Genomic DNA, 17,169 nt, shown 5'->3' on the forward strand with positions numbered 1-17,169 from the left:
AATTTAAGTTTTAATTTTTCCTAACTAGTAGATGTAGTAATATAACTACCTCTCGAAGGATTTTACTTTTTGAAGTTTTTATCATTTTCTTTTGATTTTTTTCAAAACAAAAAAGGCGATCGGGGGGGGGGGGGGGTAGAGTTTGAAAATTGGACCTTTAGTCCCGGTTTGAGACACAAACCGGGACTAAAGGGCATCGCACCCTTTAGTCCCGGTTCGTGTCTCAAACCGGGACTAAAGGTCTAATCTTTAGTCCCGGTTTGAGACACAAACCGGGACTAAAGGGCATCGCACCCTTTAGTCTCAGTTCGTGTCTCAAACCAGGACTAAAGGGCTCAGGTGAACCGGGACTAATGCCTTAGCCGCACGAACCGGGACCAATGCTCACATTAGTCCCGGTTCGTGACTGAACCGGGACTAATGTGAATATTGCCCCGTGACCAAAGCCCTGTTTTCTACTAGTGCATGTAAACCCTGTGTACAAGAAAAATCTTGAAAAACTCAGGTTGCAGTTAGCTATGAAGTATATCCATTTTATTACAACTTGCTTATGATGTACTATACTTGTCCAACACAAAACTCAAACTCACAACACAGGTACCTAAATCATATTTATAATCAACATCAGAAAAGAAAAGGAAAAAACAGTTGGTTCCAACGAACAGGTCGAGCAGCTCACGCCGCTTGCAGCTATTTCTTTGGGTACATTTTCATGCTTCATTAGGATAGAGGGAGGCATCACCATTCACCAAGTCTATGTATCTTTCCCAAGCCAGGCACAGATGAAGTCTCGTCTTTTTTTTTAGAAACGATGTCTCATCTTGTTGATGCACGTGAATTTCATGTGCATGCTTACTAGTAAGCAATTAAATGCATTTTCTATACATTTGAAGTAGACCCATTTGCATCCAAAGTGAGTGATCCTTCCACAGTTAGTGTTCAAAATTTTCAGCACTAAACATACATCATTAAATGTGACATGCCAAAATTTGGCATTGTTTCGGGTCTGTCTGCTATATTTAGTCTTTGAGTGGATTACCTCCATTAAGGATAAAATAGCTAATTAACAGTAAAAAAAGCCAAACTTTTACATGAAAATTTAAAGGATGTACCTTTAATGTAGATTTTTTTTGGTCCATAAGACTAACCTAAAACATGGCGGGCAAGGCATTCCAGCCTGACGGCGGCTGCATGAAGAACTTTGACGAGTTCGTCAAGATAGTTTGTCGGGTGTGATCGTGTACTCATACAAATGTATAATAGATTTGCTAATTCTGCTGGAACTATGGGACCGATTACCTGGTAAGTCAACCCATTTTTTTCGTGTAAGTCACTTCTTTTTAGAGTCAATTACATCGGTGGTGCTAGAACTTGGCGTAAACGTTCACTTTGGTGCTAGAAGTTGCGGCATACGTTAAAGTGGTGCAAAAACTTGACTTCAACTTGCAAATATGGTGCAACTCTCATTTGTATACGGTTGTGACGTTGATGAAGCATGACAGCGTGGCATAGGGTTCACCGTCAGTACTGCATGGTGAAAACTGAAAGCGTGGTGTGCTATTTTTGCAAAAAAACCTGTGTTTTTCTCACGAAAAGGCCCTGACAAGTGTGTGCCATCCAGTCGGTCCCACTTGTTAGTGGAACATCACAATTTTTATTCGAATGAAAAATATGCCGCCAATGGATTCGTACCGGTGACCTCGGTCCAAACTGCGTGCGCAGCAACCATCAGCCCAGAGCTCACAACATGACGTAGAAGCATACACACATTTTATATCTTGGAATTAAGTAACATAACTCAAGAATTTAATCCTGAAAAGGGTTACGCCCATGGGGTTTCGAGCGAGCTACCAAAGTAAAACAATTAGGAGAGCGTGCCACAGCAACTATGTACTCTCATGTGTAAATATAATTGGTACAGTTTATGTCTACAACAGTACATGCTCTTGTGCTACAATTTATGTTATTTTTTCACTTTTCAAAAGTTGTAATGTAAATTATAATTGTAAATAATATACATATAAATAAAATATATTAGACTAATCTAAGCTCATCTATTAATTTTTTAAAATCCATCCAATTAAACTATGATTAATTGTATAATTACAAAGTTTCTGCATATTAAATAAAATATGAAGTAATTTTAGAAAATATGTGTATCTAAGAAAATTTATCATATCAGTTAAAAAAATTTACAATTTTTTTAAATATATTCATGTTGTATATAAAATTGTGCAAGCTTTAATGTTTTTTATGTTTTTTTAAAAGTGTTCATGCATTTTAGTAAAATTTGTGTGTTTTCTAAAAACAGGTTATGTATTTTTAAATCAATATAAATATATGGGTACAAAAAACTAGCCTAGTATGCCTCGGAGTGCAGGTTCTCAAATGAATACATATTTACAATTACAGTTTACAGTTTTTCGGGCTAAAAATAAGGAAAAAAACAAACATGTACAAAATGAACCGCACTAATTAACTGCAGTCTGTTTAGCCAAGCGGACGTACTGTCTTTTTTTTTTCCGGGTGAGTGGGGGTACTGTTGTAGACATAAAGGTTAGCAATCCTATATTAAGGCATGAAATGGCATTTGTTTTTGTTTTTTTGCGAATAAAATGGCATTTGTTGTATATTTGCTAGGTCCTCCTCATGGTAATTGTCAGGTCGCTGGTACGAAATCCCACGGCGGTATCTTTTTTATTTGAATGAAAAATCTTATTTTACGTTATTTGGCAAAGATATAAAGATTGATTATGCATATAGAACATCAGTTGTTATCTGGTGTGTTTGCTAGCCGCGCTCTCGGTTGACAATAGGTCATCGGTTCGAATCCTTGCCTGGCTTCTACTTTTCTTTCTAATACCAACAAAATTTGTGATGTTTGGCTGACAGGTGAGACCACCTGATGCCACATATAAAAAACGAAAAATAAAAAAATCGAGTTCTTTTTTGCAAAAAGAGAACACACGCCCAGTCTGCACCATATGGTCACTGACAGCAGGCCGTACGCCATGATGTCATGCCTCGTCAGCTTCACCGGCGTATACAAATGAGATTTGCACCTTATTTGCACGTTCAAGCCAAGTTCTTGCACCACTTTAATGTATACCGCAAGTTCTAGCATTAAAATGATCGTTTACACCAAGTTATACCACCACCAATGTAATTGACTCTTCTTTTTACCATCGAATCCCCATCCAAGGGCTAGGATCTCCATCCTCCGGCGCCTCCTCCCAGCCCAGCCTTAACCGCCAGCCACAACCATCAGCGACCGCCCCGTCACCCCCTCGACCGTCCCACCGCTATGCTGGCCATTACCCCCCTCGACCTGCAGCCCCATCACGATTCAGGCCCGCTCGTCCACGTCTCGGTCTCGTCGTGGCTCGCAAGTTTGACTTACACCTAAAAAAAAACCGTCGACTTACATATAGTCCATGCGTCGAACTATTGGTCGTTTTCACAGATTATGAGTCGTGTCGTCGTCGCCCCCCCCCCCCCCCCCCCCCAAAGCAAGTTATACAGTAAATACCAACTTTTCCCCCCTCCTCTCGTGACACATTTCACCCAATCTAACAGAATTTCCATCAAACCAGCCTATTTAAACAAGTTACTTTTTCACCCCTTCAAAGTTTTATTTCGTTTCAATGCCAAATCAGTGGTGTAGGCTTCTTCGACTTGACTAATTGGGCGAAGGAGGAGCTTCTTAGGGCAACTCCAACGCGATACACCACGTCGCTGCAAAAATGTCTGAATCAGATAGCCCCTCACACACACGGTCTCAAGTTCGAATCAATGACAAACAGTGTTGATATCATACATTTTTTAAGAGAAGTGTTGAGGTAATACTTAGACGTGAGGTATTATCTCATATTCAGATGAGATATAGTCCAACCCTATAAAATGACTTCAGTATAAATACAGTTCAGCAACGGCTGACCCTTGCCGCGCAGACTTATGATGGGACACAATTACAGTTACAGTCGGGCATTATAGACTTTTGATCAAACAATTCAGACAATAAATAAACTTAGATAATGGAAGCCGCAAAAGAAAGATAGACCGTGGTTTGTCAGTGCTTCTCTTCACCGCTGTTTATGGGTCCGAAGAAGCTCGCTCCAGAAGCTCAGGCCCTTTTATTCCGCAGCTTGAGCAGAGCACGGAGTGGCCGCTCCATGACGTTCAAGAACCCGACCTGCGGCTCGAGGTCGACAGCGAGGTCGCCTTCTGCCTCCGTCCACTCGAACTCCCTCACCAGGTTTGCCACGAAGTAGCCAAGGTGGAGCATCGCCACGCCCATGCCGGGGCACATCCTCCTGCCGGCGCCGAACGGCATCATCTTGATCTCTCCGGCGCTTCCTGCCGCCGCCACGAGGCTCACGCCGTCGCCCCCGCCGCCGGCAAGGAACCTCTCCGGTGCAAACTTGTCCGGCTCGGCCCACGCCGTCTCGTCCCGCGCCAGACGCTCCAGGGGGAACTGCACCGTCGTCCCCGCCGCGACGCGACGACCGTCGAGAAAGACGTGGTCGTCGGGCATCACCTTGTCGTCATCAGCAAGAGAATATTAGGTATAAGTACATTACGTGCGTGTGACCTCGACTGACTAACTAGTTTTGGATTTAGAATTGGAAAGCAGTTAATTAGGCCCAGTACAATGGTAAGATGTTTAGAAAGGTGCTTAGAAAGATAAACCGATTTTTTTAAACACCGATGCTTATTTTTATATGTGAGACGTTTAGTTAAGTGTCTACTCTGTATAAATAGACACTGGTGCTTTAAAAAAACCTGATTTATTTCTTTAAAACCCCCCTAAACACCTACCATTGTATTGCTCACCTGCCTGGCCACCGACGGCACCGTGGGGTGCAGCCGCAGCGCCTCCATGAGGACAGCGTTGAGGTACTCCAGCTTGCCGAGGTCGTCCTCACTGACCTCCTCGGCGTCCGCTCCAACGAAGGCGTCGATCTCGCTCCGGACGGCCTCCTGCACGTCCACATGCTTCACCAAGTTGGCCATGACCCACTGCAGCGCCGCCGTCGCCGGCTCCGTGCCGGCGCCAAGAAACTCCGAGCAGAGCCCCACCAACTCGCCGTCTGTTAGCCTTTGCTTACTAGCCTTTGCACCGGAGTCGAAGTGGCTGTCGTCTGGGACGAGGAGCTCGATGAGCGTGTCCACATAGGTTGGAGCTTCGCCGGAAGGGCGGCGCAGCAGGCCGCGCCGGGCATTGACGAGCGGGAGGTACATCTCCTCCTGCTGCCGCCTGAGTGTGACCAGCTTGTTCCACCGGTCCCGGTAGATTAGCTCGGTCAACGCCGGGAGTGCGGCAAAGACACGCAGCCCAACGAGGGACCGAATGAGCTCCTCCATGCCATCGGCCATGGCGCGGACGAGGCGCGAGTCGACGTCGCCGCCGAAGCACATGGCGGCGCTGAGGCCGAACAGAGCAGCGTGCATGCTCTCGGCCGCGAGGACCAAGCCATCGTTAGACGACTTGCACTGTTCCCGGAGGTCCGCGACGAGGCCGCAGAGCGCGCGGCGCCGGGCGGGGGCGTAGACGCGGAGGCGCGACGGGTGGAAGACCTCCGAGACGAGGTTGCGGCGGATGCCGCGCCACAGCGCGCCGTAGGGCGCCGAACCTATGTTGTGGTGACGCTGGCGCGAGAGGACGGAGCTGGCCGTGCTCGTCGGCGGGCGGTTGCAGAACGCGCCCCCGGCACCGCGGCGGACGAGGAGGTGGTGCGCGGTCACACGGTCTGTGACGACGACGTCCTGCCGCAAGGCAGCGGAGAAGTCCCGTACGAGAGCCCACTTGGCGGCGGCGAGGCGGGTTTTCATTTCCTTGAACGGCGGTGCACGCCGGAGCAGGCTGCCCACGACGACGAGGAGCGCCATGAGAAGCAAGAGGAGGATCACGTCTTGCATGGCTAGCTAGCTCTAGCTGATGGCCCGACCTCACCAGAGTTGCTACTGCTACGTACTTTCACTTCTTTGTAGACCTTGGAGGTTGCACACTTGCACTTGACCCATCGATGGATCGCTTCACCCAACACCAAGCAAGAAAAAAAGTCTCATATTGCTGTACTGGTATATAGATTTGTTAAATACGAGTTGACAAGTGGAGAGCAAGTCATCGTCTTTGTTCTTCTTTTGCGGGGATATGACAAACTTCAACTTGCTTGAGAGATTGGCATCTTATGAAAAAGCATTGTTTTTAGAAAGGACAGTGCTAAAATCCGGACGACTGGACCATAATAATATATCCGAACGCATGCGTGCATGCATGCTAGCTTCGTCCATCAGGTTAGCTTAATTAGAAGCTCTTATAAATGCATGCAGGAAAAAGATAGAATTAATGATGTCAGCAGATTCTTTTCTAAAACTGAAAGTTCAAAATGTTTTGTAGCTCAAATCATCGACCGATTTGAAAATCTGACTTCACACAACGACGAGATCTTCAAAACTAGATCTCATATTGATATGTTTCGACAACTTTTTTTCAAATAAAAAATTACCAGTCATATAGTACTACATAAGTTATCACGTCTGCGACACATAAGTTACCAAGTTGTTTTCACAGAAATTACCGGGCATGAAAAATGATCTTTCAACCTTCTTCCCATGTGTACAAGCATGCATGCACTAGATAATAAAATGATTGATCGATATAGATACGCGCATACATGATGACAATCTTCAATCTTAGAGAGATCCAGCACAGGAGTACGCAAGCGATTGCTGCGAACACGCAACATCTCAAACCATCGGTCTGATAAAAAAAACTGTTTTCACATAAAAGATTTGTCGAGACGAGATCTTGAAACTAGATCCCATGTTGGTATGTACCGATGACTTTTTTTCAAGTTAAAAATTACCATGCATGTGCTATGAAAGTTATTATGTTGTTTACACAGAAATTATCGAGACATAGAAAATAGTTCCTTTGACCTTCTCTCCACATGCACATTCACGCATACCTTAGAGGACAAAAAATGCTAATGTCAGGGAAGATTCCACCGAAATTCAAAAAAGTTGAAATGTTTTGTAACTCAAACCTTCACTCCGATACAAAAATCATTTTCACATAAAAAATTCGTAGAGACTATACCTTCGAAACTAGATCTCATGTTGTTATGTTTCGATAACTTTTTTCAGCCAAAAATTTGTCAAACATGGGCCAACTAACTTATCAGTTTTGTTGTATGTATATTACCAAGCTATTCACACATGAGTTACCGAAGGATGTTTTTCAGACAAGTCCATCCTGCCTTCCTAGTCAAAAGTTATCACACATGGACTATGTAAGTTATCAACTAAGTTGTGCGTGCATTACCATGTTATTTACACATGAGTTATCGGGGCAAACTTATCACTGTATTTGTACGTAAGTTATCAGGTCTAATGTGCGTAAATTACCATGTAATTTGCACAAAAGTTCCCGAGGACATGTTTCTTCAACTATATATTCTTGCGTCAAAAGTTATCAGCGTGTTGCACCCAAGTTATCAGATATGTGGTACATAAATTGCCATGCTATTTATACAGAAGTAATCAGGGGTGTATTACAACAACCCGGCCCCACCCCCGCCATAGTTATAACAGTGTTTGTACGCAAGTTATCAGGTGTGTGATTCATAAATAACCATGCTCTTCACACATAAGTTACCAGGGGTATTCACCCGCAAAAAAAAGTTATCAGGGGTATGTTTTCAACCAATTTTCCCTCGTAGTTGAAGTTACCACGGTGTTTGTATGTAAATTATCAGGTATGTGGTTCCTATAAATCCAACACGCAGTCCTCCCGCCGCCGTCATGGGATGCCGGCGGTGCTCGACAAGAAGGAGCGGCTCCTCCAGTGGGTGTATCGTCGGTCACTTACGACGGCGGAGACGAACGCCAGGCGGCTCTGGAGGATAAACGCCAAGGCACGCCGGCTCCGCATTGAGCAGTCCGAGCGGGAGGCAGCGGAGGCGACAAGGGTGGCGAAACTCAAGCGGAAGCAGGACTGCATCGTCCGACGCTTGAAGGGTGACATCGTCATCTCCTCTTCCTCCAATGACGACGGTGTAGGATCGAAAGTATGTCTAGGGGGGGTGATTAGACTACTTGACCAAATAAAAATCTAGCCTTTTCCTAATTTTAGTTCTTGGCAAATTTTAGCTATCTTAGCACAAGTCAAGCAATCTCCACACAATTCAAGTAAGCATGCAAAAGAGTATATGAGCAGCGAAAAGTAAAGCATGCAACTTGCAAGAATGTAAAGAAAAGGGTTTGGAGGATTCAAACGCAATTGGAGACACGGATGTTTTTGTCGTGGTTCCGATAGGTGGTGCTATCATACATCCACGTTGATGGAGACTTCAACCCACGGAGGGTAACGGTTGCGCGAGTCCACGGAGGGCTCCACCCACGAAGGGTCCACGAAGAAGCAACCTTGTCTATTCCATCATGACCGTCGCCCACGAAGGACTTGCCTCACTAGCGGTAGATCTTCACGAAGTAGGCGATCTCCTTGCCCTTACAAACTTTTTGGTTCAACTCCACAATCTTGTCGGAGGCTCCCAAGTGACACCTAGTCAATCTAGGAGACACCACTCTCCAAGAAGTAATAAATGGTGTGTTGATGATAAACTCCTTGCTCTTGTGCTTCAAATGATAGTCTCCCAAACACTCAACTCTCTCTCTCACAGGATTTGAATTTGGTGGAAAGAAGATTTGAGTGGAAAGCAACTTGGGGATGGCTAGAGATCAAGATTCATATGGTTGGAATGGAATATCTTGACCTCAACACAAGTGTAGGTGGTTCTCTCTCAGAAAATGTGTATTGGAAGTGTAGGTATGTTCTGATGGCTCTCTCCACGAATGAAGAGTGGGTGGAGGGGTATATATAGCCTCCACACAGAATCTAACCGTTACACACAATTTGCCAAACTCGGTGGGACCGAATGGTTAAACTCGGTTGGACCGATTCAGCAAACCTAGTGACCGTTAGGATTTTCGGTGGGACTAAGATGCAACTCGGTAGGACCGATATGGTTAGGGTTAGGGCATAACGTAATCTCGGTGTGACCGATTACATAAACTCGGTGGGACCGATTTTGGTAATAAGCTAACCAGAGAGTTGGTCAGGTCGGTGGGACCGATTCGCTCATCTCGGTGAGACCGAAATGTTACAAAAGGGAAACCAAGAGTTTACATTGCAATCTCGGTGGGACCGATCGCTCATCTCGGTAAGACCGAAACGTTACGAAGGGAAACAGAGAGATTACAATCCCATCTCGGTGAGATCGAGATCCCTATCGGTGAGACCGAATTGCTAGGGTTTGTGGCAGTGGCCATGACATTTGAAACTCGGTGGCGCCGGATAGAAAGAATCGGTGGGGCCGAGTTTGACTTTTGGTTTAGGTCATATGTGGATGTGGGAAGGTAGTTGAGGGTTTTGGAGCATATCACTAAGCACTTTGAGCAAGCAAGCCATTAAGCAACACCTTATCCCTCCTTGATAGTATTGGCTTTTCCTATAGACTCAATGTGATCTTGGATCACTAAAATATAAAATGTAGAGTCTTAATCTTGAAGCTTGAGCCAAACTTTTTGTCCTTAGAATTTTGAGGGATCCACTTTCCTCATCCATGCCATGCCATTCATTGAGCTTTTCCTGAAATATTAATCTTGGAATAATATTAGCTCAATGAGCTATATGTTGTTAGGAATTACCAAAACCACCTGGGGATAGTTGCACTTTCAATCTCCCCCTTTTTGGTAATTGATGACAACATATAGATCAAAGCTTCGACAAATGATAATAAGAGTGAAAGATATCGTCGCTTTGAGAAGTATGTGAAAAGCAAGAGCTCCCCCTAAATTTGTGCATATCTTAAGATTTGCTTTGGACTGCAAATGCACAATGAGTTAGGATCATGGGTTACTCTTCCATGTCACATACATCTTGGTGGAGCGATCAAAATGATAAGAATTAAATACATGCACTCATCACCAAGCAAAGTGAATGATCATATAAGGATAAGTAAGATAATATCATTTAACAAGCATAAGTGTAGCTTATGATCAACCACATGATCATCAATGTCTCACAGATAATAGCATAGTATCTCAAGCAATCAAAAGACAAACAAAGTTCAACCACCAAAGCAAGAGAGAATAAAAAGCAACGCTCTCTCTCGAAGCCTATGATCTATACACTTTTATCCCCTTTGGCAACAAGTTACCAAAAAGTTCATAAAAAATGCATAGCACTAGAACGTCTCTCAGGCTTGGTCTTTAGGTGGTGGTGTCCGGAGAACTCCAAGGACGAAGGCTTCAGTCGAAGTAGACGGAGATGATGGGCTAGGTGCTGGAGCTGGTTTCACTGGAGCTGTAGCTAGTGCAGATGAAGTGACTCTAGTGTCTGGTACAGGCACTGCAGTAGACCTCTGAGCTCGAGGCACTCTGGCAAATGCATCAGTGCTTGTCTTGCCCTTCCTCTCCCGCATGTCATCCTGTAGCTGCTCCACAACAGACTGAATCTTAGTTATTTTGACATCTAAATCATAGATTTTTTGTTCCACGATTCTTTCCAGGCTCTCCTGGTTTTGAGTTAGGGTGGCCAACCCCTTCTCAATCCTCAGAGATGATGCTATCAAGTAACCAAGCTGGTCCTGCTTGCTTTTCAAAAAGTACTCATATGCCTCCTCTTGAGTTGGCATCTTGGCAGTCTTCTCTTTCTTTGCCTTCTCCTTCTTTGCTTGTGCTTGCACTAAGGAGGGTTCATCTTCATTCATCACAACTTGGTTGTCCTTGAAGTCAGGATAGATAGGCAAGTGTTCCTTATCCAACAAGTATGTGCCTGTGCCCATCTTTGAGTTTATCAACTCCTGGATCTGTGGGGCATATCCACAACTTCTTTTCTGGTCAGCTGCAGTCCTCTTGATAGTCTCAACTATAAGGCTCATGACTTTGAACTTCTGTGGCACATCAAATATATGTAGCAAGTTAATTGCATGCCCTCTGATCATGTTGTGGTCACCTGACTTGGGCAAAAGAGTGTGCCTTAGGATCCAGTTGATCGTTGGCAGTCCTGACAGAAGAAAATGGACTGACCCAAACTTGAAAGTCTCAAGAGCATCTTCAGGAATCTCCTTGTACATCTGTGACATAGAATTGTGATCCATCTTTTTCTTGGCATAAACATCCAAGTCATCTTCACTTTCCTTTGGGGCATTGATCAGATTGGCCCATTCCTCAATAGTTGATTGGTACCTTGTACCTTCAGACATCCATACTATCCTGCCATCTGGATAGAAGTGTGCCGTGGAGTAGATTTGCATTATGAGCTCCTCATTCCACTTTGTGAGCTTCTGCCCAACAAAGTCTGCAACTCCACAAGCACTGAAGCTATCAAACACACCAGGATAGTGTTCCTCATTTTCCTTGATATACTTCCAGTCGACCCACCTTATTTCACACACTATAGGCTTCTTGTCCAGCATCACTGTCTCATAGAAATCCTGCTGTTCCTTTTGTGGAACCTATAATCAATAGCAGTCCTTCTCCTTGTAGCATATGGATCTATCTCTCTCCATTTCCTCGGTCCTGAGTCTCTCCTGATCTTCATGTTCTCAGCCACAGGATGAGCATCATTGTGGTCTGGAATTTTTGGCTTCAATTTTCTCAGAACATGCTCTTCATCTTCTTCTTCAGCAACAGTCTCAGGCACTGGGGCCTTGTTCTTCTCAGCAGCTAGTATGTTTCTGGTATTTCTCTTTGGTGCAGTCTTAGGCTTGGAGGCAGCTTTGGGTGCTTCTTTGGACTTTGATGATGCAGCCCCAGTCCTGATAGCATCACCCATAAGCTTTTGTGCCTTGGGTGCTGGTGCAGCAACCTCTTCTTCCTCTTCTTCTTCCAACATCGAAGCCTTTCCAATCACTCTGGCCATGGTCTTCTTGACCCTTTCCTTCCTTTTCTTTCCTTCTGCAATAGGCTCTTTGGGTTGAGATTCCAAAGATGCTTGAGAGGATGCTCTAGCCTTAGACATTGGTTGTCTTCCTGCTGGCCTTTTGATCTTCATCCCTGTCTTAACTGCAGCTGAGCTATATGTTGGAAATATGCCCTAGAGGCAATAATAAATTGATTATTATTATATTTCCTTGTTCATGATAATCGTTTATTATCCATGCTGGAATTGTATTGATAGGAAACTCAGATACATGTGTGGATACATAGGCAACACCATGTCCCTAGTGAGCCTCTAGTTGACTAGCTCGTTGATCAATAGATGGTTACGGTTTCCTGACCATGGACATTGGATGTCGTTGATAACGGGATCAAATCATTAGGAGAATGATGTGATGGACAAGACCCAATCCTAAGCCTAGCACAAAGATCGTGTAGTTCGTATGCTAAAGCTTTTCTAATGTCAAGTATCATTTCCTTAGACCATGAGATTGTGCAACTCCCGGATACCGTAGGAATACTTTGGGTGTGCCAAACGTCACAACGTAACTGGGTGGCTATAAAGGTACACTACAGGTATCTACGAAAGTGTCTGTTGGGTTGTCAGGAATCGAGACTGGGATTTGTCACTCCGTGCGGAGAGGTGTCTCTAGGCCCACTCGGTAGGACATCATCATAATGTGCACAATGTGACCAAGGAGTTGATCACGGGATGATGTGTTACGGAACGAGTAAAGAGACTTGCCAGTAACGAGATTGAACAAGGCATCGGGATACCGACGATCGAATCTCGGGCAAGTATCGTACCGCTAGACAAAGGGATTGTATACGGGATTGATTAAGTCCTTGACATCGTGGTTCATCCAATGAGGTCATCCTGAAACATGTGGGAGACAACATGGGTATCCAGATCCCACTGTTGGTTATTGACCGGAGAGTTATCTCGGTCATGTCTGCATGGTTCCCGAACCCGTAGGGTCTACACACTTAAGGTTCGATGACGCTAGGGTTATAGAGAATAGATATACGTGGTTACCGAATGTTGTTTGGAGTCCCGGATGAGATCTCGGACGTCACGAGGAGTTCCGGAATGGTCCGGAGGTAAAGATTTATATATGGGAAGTCCTGTTTTGGTCGCCGGAAAAGTTTCGGGTTTTATCGGTAATGTACCGGGACCACCGGGAGGGTCCCGGTGGTCCACCAAGTGGGGCCACCAGCCCCGGAGGGCTGCATGGGCCAACTGTGGGAGGGGACCAGCCCCAGGTGGGCTGGTGCGCCCCCCACCAAGGCCCAAGGCGCAAGGGAGAGTGGAAGGGGGCAAACCCTAGGCTCAGATGGGCCTAAGGCCCACCTAGTGGTGCGCCCCCCTCTCTCCCCCCTTGGCCGCCCCACCTAGATGGGATCTAGGGCTAGCCGCCACCCCTAGGGGTGGAAACCTAGGTGGGGGCGCAGCCCCTCCCCTCTCCCTATATATACTTGAGGTTTTGGGCTGCCAGAGACACGATTCAATCTCCTTCTTGGCGCAGCCCTACCCCTCTCCCTCCTCGTCTCTTGCGGTGCTTGGCGAAGCCCTGCTGGAGTACCACGCTCCTCCACCACCACCACGCCGTCGTGTTGCTGCTGGATGGAGTCTTCCCCAACCTCTCCTTCTCCCCTTGCTGGATCAAGGCATAGGAGACGTCACCGGGCTGTACGTGTGTTGAACACGGAGGTGCCGTCCGTTCGGCACTAGGATCATCGGTGATTTGGATCACGACGAGTACGACTCCATCAACCCGGTTCACTTGAACGCTTCCGTATAGCGATCTACAAGGGTATGTAGATGCACTCTCCTTCCCTCGTTGGTAGACTTCTCCATAGATTGATCTTGGTGATGCATAGAAAATTTTGAATTTCTGCTACGTTCCCCAACAGTGGCATCATGAGCTAGGTCTATGCGTAGTTTCTATGCACGAGTAGAACAAAAAGTAGTTGTGGGCGTTGATTTTTTTCAATATGCTTACCGTTACTAGTCCAATCTTGATTCAGCGGCATTGTGGGATGAAGCGGCCCGGACCAACCTTACACGTCCGCTTACCTGAGACCGGTTCCACTGACTGACATGCACTAGTTGCATAAGGTGGCTGGCGGGTGTCTGTCTCTCCCACTTTAGTCGGATCGGATTCGATGAAAAGGATCCTTATGAAGGGTAAATAGCAATTGGCATATCACGTTGTGGTTTTTGCGTAGGTAAGAAACGTTCTTGCTAGAAACCCATAGCAGCCACGTAAAACATGCAAACAACAATTAGAGGACGTCTAACTTGTTTTTGCAGGGTATGCTATGTGATGTGATATGGCCAAGAAGAATGTGATGAATGATATGTGATGTATGAGATTGATCATGTTCTTGTAATAGGAATCACGACTTGCATGTCGATGAGTATGACAACCGGCAGGAGCCATAGGAGTTGTCTTTATTTATTGTATGACCTGCGTGTCATTGTACAACACCATGTAATTGCTTTACTTTATTGCTAACCGGTAGCCATAATAGTAGAAGTAATAAGTTGGCGAGACAACTTCATGGAGACACAATGATGGGGATCATGATGATGGAGATCATGGTGTCATGCCGACGACAATGATGATCATGGAGCCCCGAAGATGGAGATCAAAAGGAGCAATATGATATTGGCCATATCATGTCACTATTTGATTGCATGTGATGTTTATCATGTTTATACATCTTATTTGCTTAGAACAACGGTAGTAAATAAGATGATCCCTAATTAAAATTTTAAGAAAGTGTTCCCGCTAACTGTGCACAGTTGAGAAAGTTCGTCGTTTCGAAGCACCACGTGATGATCGGGTGTGATAGATTCTTACGTTCACATACAACGGGTGTAAGCCAGATTTACACACGCGAAACACTTAGGTTGACTTGACGAGCCTAGCATGTACAGACATGGCCTCGGAACACAAGAGACCGAAAGGTCGAGCATGAGTCGTATGGTAGATACGATCAACATGAAGATGTTCACCGATGATGACTAGTCCGTCTCACATGATGATCGGACACGGCCTAGTTGACTCGGATCATGTAATCACTTAGATGACTAGAGGGATGTCTATCTGAGTGGGAGTTCATAAGATGAACTTAATTATCCTGAACATAGTCAAAAGGTCTTCGCAAATTATGTCGTAGCTCGCGCTTCAGTTCTACTGTTTAGATATGTTCCTAGAAAAAATTTAGTTGAAAGATGATAGTAGCAATTATGCGGACTAGGTCCGTAAACTGAGGATTGTCCTCATTGCTTCATAGAAGGCTTATGTCCTTAATGCACCGCTCAGTGTGCTGAACCTCGAACGTCGTCTGTGGATGTTGCGAACATCTGACATACACATTTTGGTAACTACGTGATACTTCAGTTAAACGGTTTAGAGATTGAGGCACCGAAGACGTTTTGAAACGTCGCAAAACATATGAGATGTTTCGAGGGCTGAAATTGGAATTTCAGGCTCGTGCCCACGTCAAGAGGTATAAGACCTCCGACGATTTTCTTAGCCTGCAAACTAAGGGAGAAAAGCTCAATTGTTCAGCTTGTGCTCAAGATTGTGTGAGTACAACAATCATTTGAATCGAGTGGGAGTTGATCTTCCAGATGAGATAGTGATGTTTCTCCGAACTCATTACCACCAAGCTGCTAGAGCTTCGTGATGAACTATAATATATCATGGACATATATGATGATCCTTGAGATATTCGCGATGTTTGACACCACAAAAGTAGAAATCAAGAAGGAGCATCAATTGTTGATGGTTGGTGAAACCACTAGTTTCAAGAAGGGCAAGGGCAAGAAGGGATACTTCATGAAACGGCAAATCAGCTGCTGCTCTAGTGAAGAAACCCAAGGTTGAACCCAAACCCGAGACTAAGTGCTTCTGTAATAAGGGGAACAGCCACTGGAGCAGAATTACCCTAGATACTTGGTAGATGAGAAGGCTAGTAAGGTCGATAGAAGTATATTGGATATACATTGTGTTAATGTGTACTTTACTAGTACTCCTAGTAGCACCATGGTATTAGATACCGCTTCGGTTGCTAAATGTTAGTAAACTCGAAATAAAAGGCTGTGGAGTAAACGGAGACTAGCTAAAGGTGAGCTGGCAATATGTGTTGGAAGTTTTTCCAAGCTTGATGTGATCAAGCATCGCACGCTCCCTCTACCATCGAGATTGGTGTTTGCGTTGAGCATAGACATGATTGGATTATGTCTATCGCAATACGGTTATTCATTTAAGGAGAATAATGGTTACTCTGTTTATTTGAATAATACCTTCAATGGTCTTGCACCTAAAATGAATGGTTCATTGAATCTCGATCGTAGTGATACTACACATGTTCATGCCAAAAGATATAAGATAGTAATGATAGTATCACCTACTTGTGGCACTGCCACATAAGTCATATCGGTATAAAACGCATGAAGAAGCTCCATGTTGATGGATCTTTGGGCTCACTCATTTTGAAAAGTTGGAGACATGCGAACCATGTCTATTGGTGTATATGCATGAAGAAACTCCATGCAAATGGACCGTTTGGACTCACTTGATTTTGAATCACTTGAGACATGCAAATCATACCACATGGGCAAGATGACTGAAAGCCTCATTTTTAGTAAAATGGAACTAGAAAGCAACTTGTTGGAAGTAATACATTTTGATGTGTGCAGTCCAATGAGTGCTGAGGCGTGTAGTGGATATCGTTATATTCTTACTTCACAGATGATTTGAGTAGATGTTGAGTATATTTACCTGATGAATCACGAGTCTAAATTATTGAAAGGTTCAAGTAATTTCAGGGTGAAGTTGAAAGATCGTCGTGACAAGAGGATAAAAGATCTATGATATGATCATAGAGATGAATATCTGAATTACGAGTTTGGCACAGAATTAAGACATTGTGGAAATTGTTTCACAACTAATACAGCCTGGAACACCATAGTGTGATGGTGTGTCCAAACATCATAAACTGCACCCTATTGGATATGATGCATACCATGATGTCTCTTATCGAATTACCATGATAGTTTATGTGTTAGGCATTAGAGACAACCACATTCACTTTAAATAGGGCACCATGTAATTCCGATGAGATGACACCGTATGAACTATGGTTTAGAGAAACCTAAGCTGTCATTTCTTAAAAGTTTGGGGCTACGACGCTTATGTGAAAAAGTTT

At 44.6% G+C, this 17,169-nt stretch overlaps 1 protein-coding gene across 1 annotated transcript; it reads right to left on the bottom strand.

Moving 5' to 3' along the window:
- Positions 1-4,123: 4,123 nt before the first annotated feature.
- LOC123153135 (cytochrome P450 89A2) lies at positions 4,124-5,919 on the bottom strand. The gene is made up of 2 exons (XM_044572400.1): positions 4,834-5,919; positions 4,124-4,537 (listed from the first exon to the last, which is right to left on the bottom strand). Exons 1-2 carry the CDS (start codon positions 5,917-5,919, stop codon positions 4,124-4,126), a joined length of 1,500 nt encoding a protein of 499 aa, XP_044428335.1.
- Positions 5,920-17,169: the final 11,250 nt, after the last annotated feature.

The sequence above is a fragment of the Triticum aestivum genome, chromosome 7A (genome assembly GCF_018294505.1).
Source record: "Triticum aestivum cultivar Chinese Spring chromosome 7A, IWGSC CS RefSeq v2.1, whole genome shotgun sequence".
In the NCBI taxonomy this organism is placed as follows: Eukaryota; Viridiplantae; Streptophyta; class Magnoliopsida; order Poales; family Poaceae; genus Triticum; species Triticum aestivum.

Coding starts and splice junctions, on each gene's coding strand:
- LOC123153135 (XM_044572400.1), bottom strand. CDS start 5,919: ATGCAAGACGTGATCCTCCTCTTGCTTCTCATGGCGCTCCTCGTCGTC. Junction 4,538..4,833: donor TGCCGTCGGTGGCCAGGCAG/GTGAGCAATACA, acceptor GATGACGACAAG/GTGATGCCCGACGACCACGT.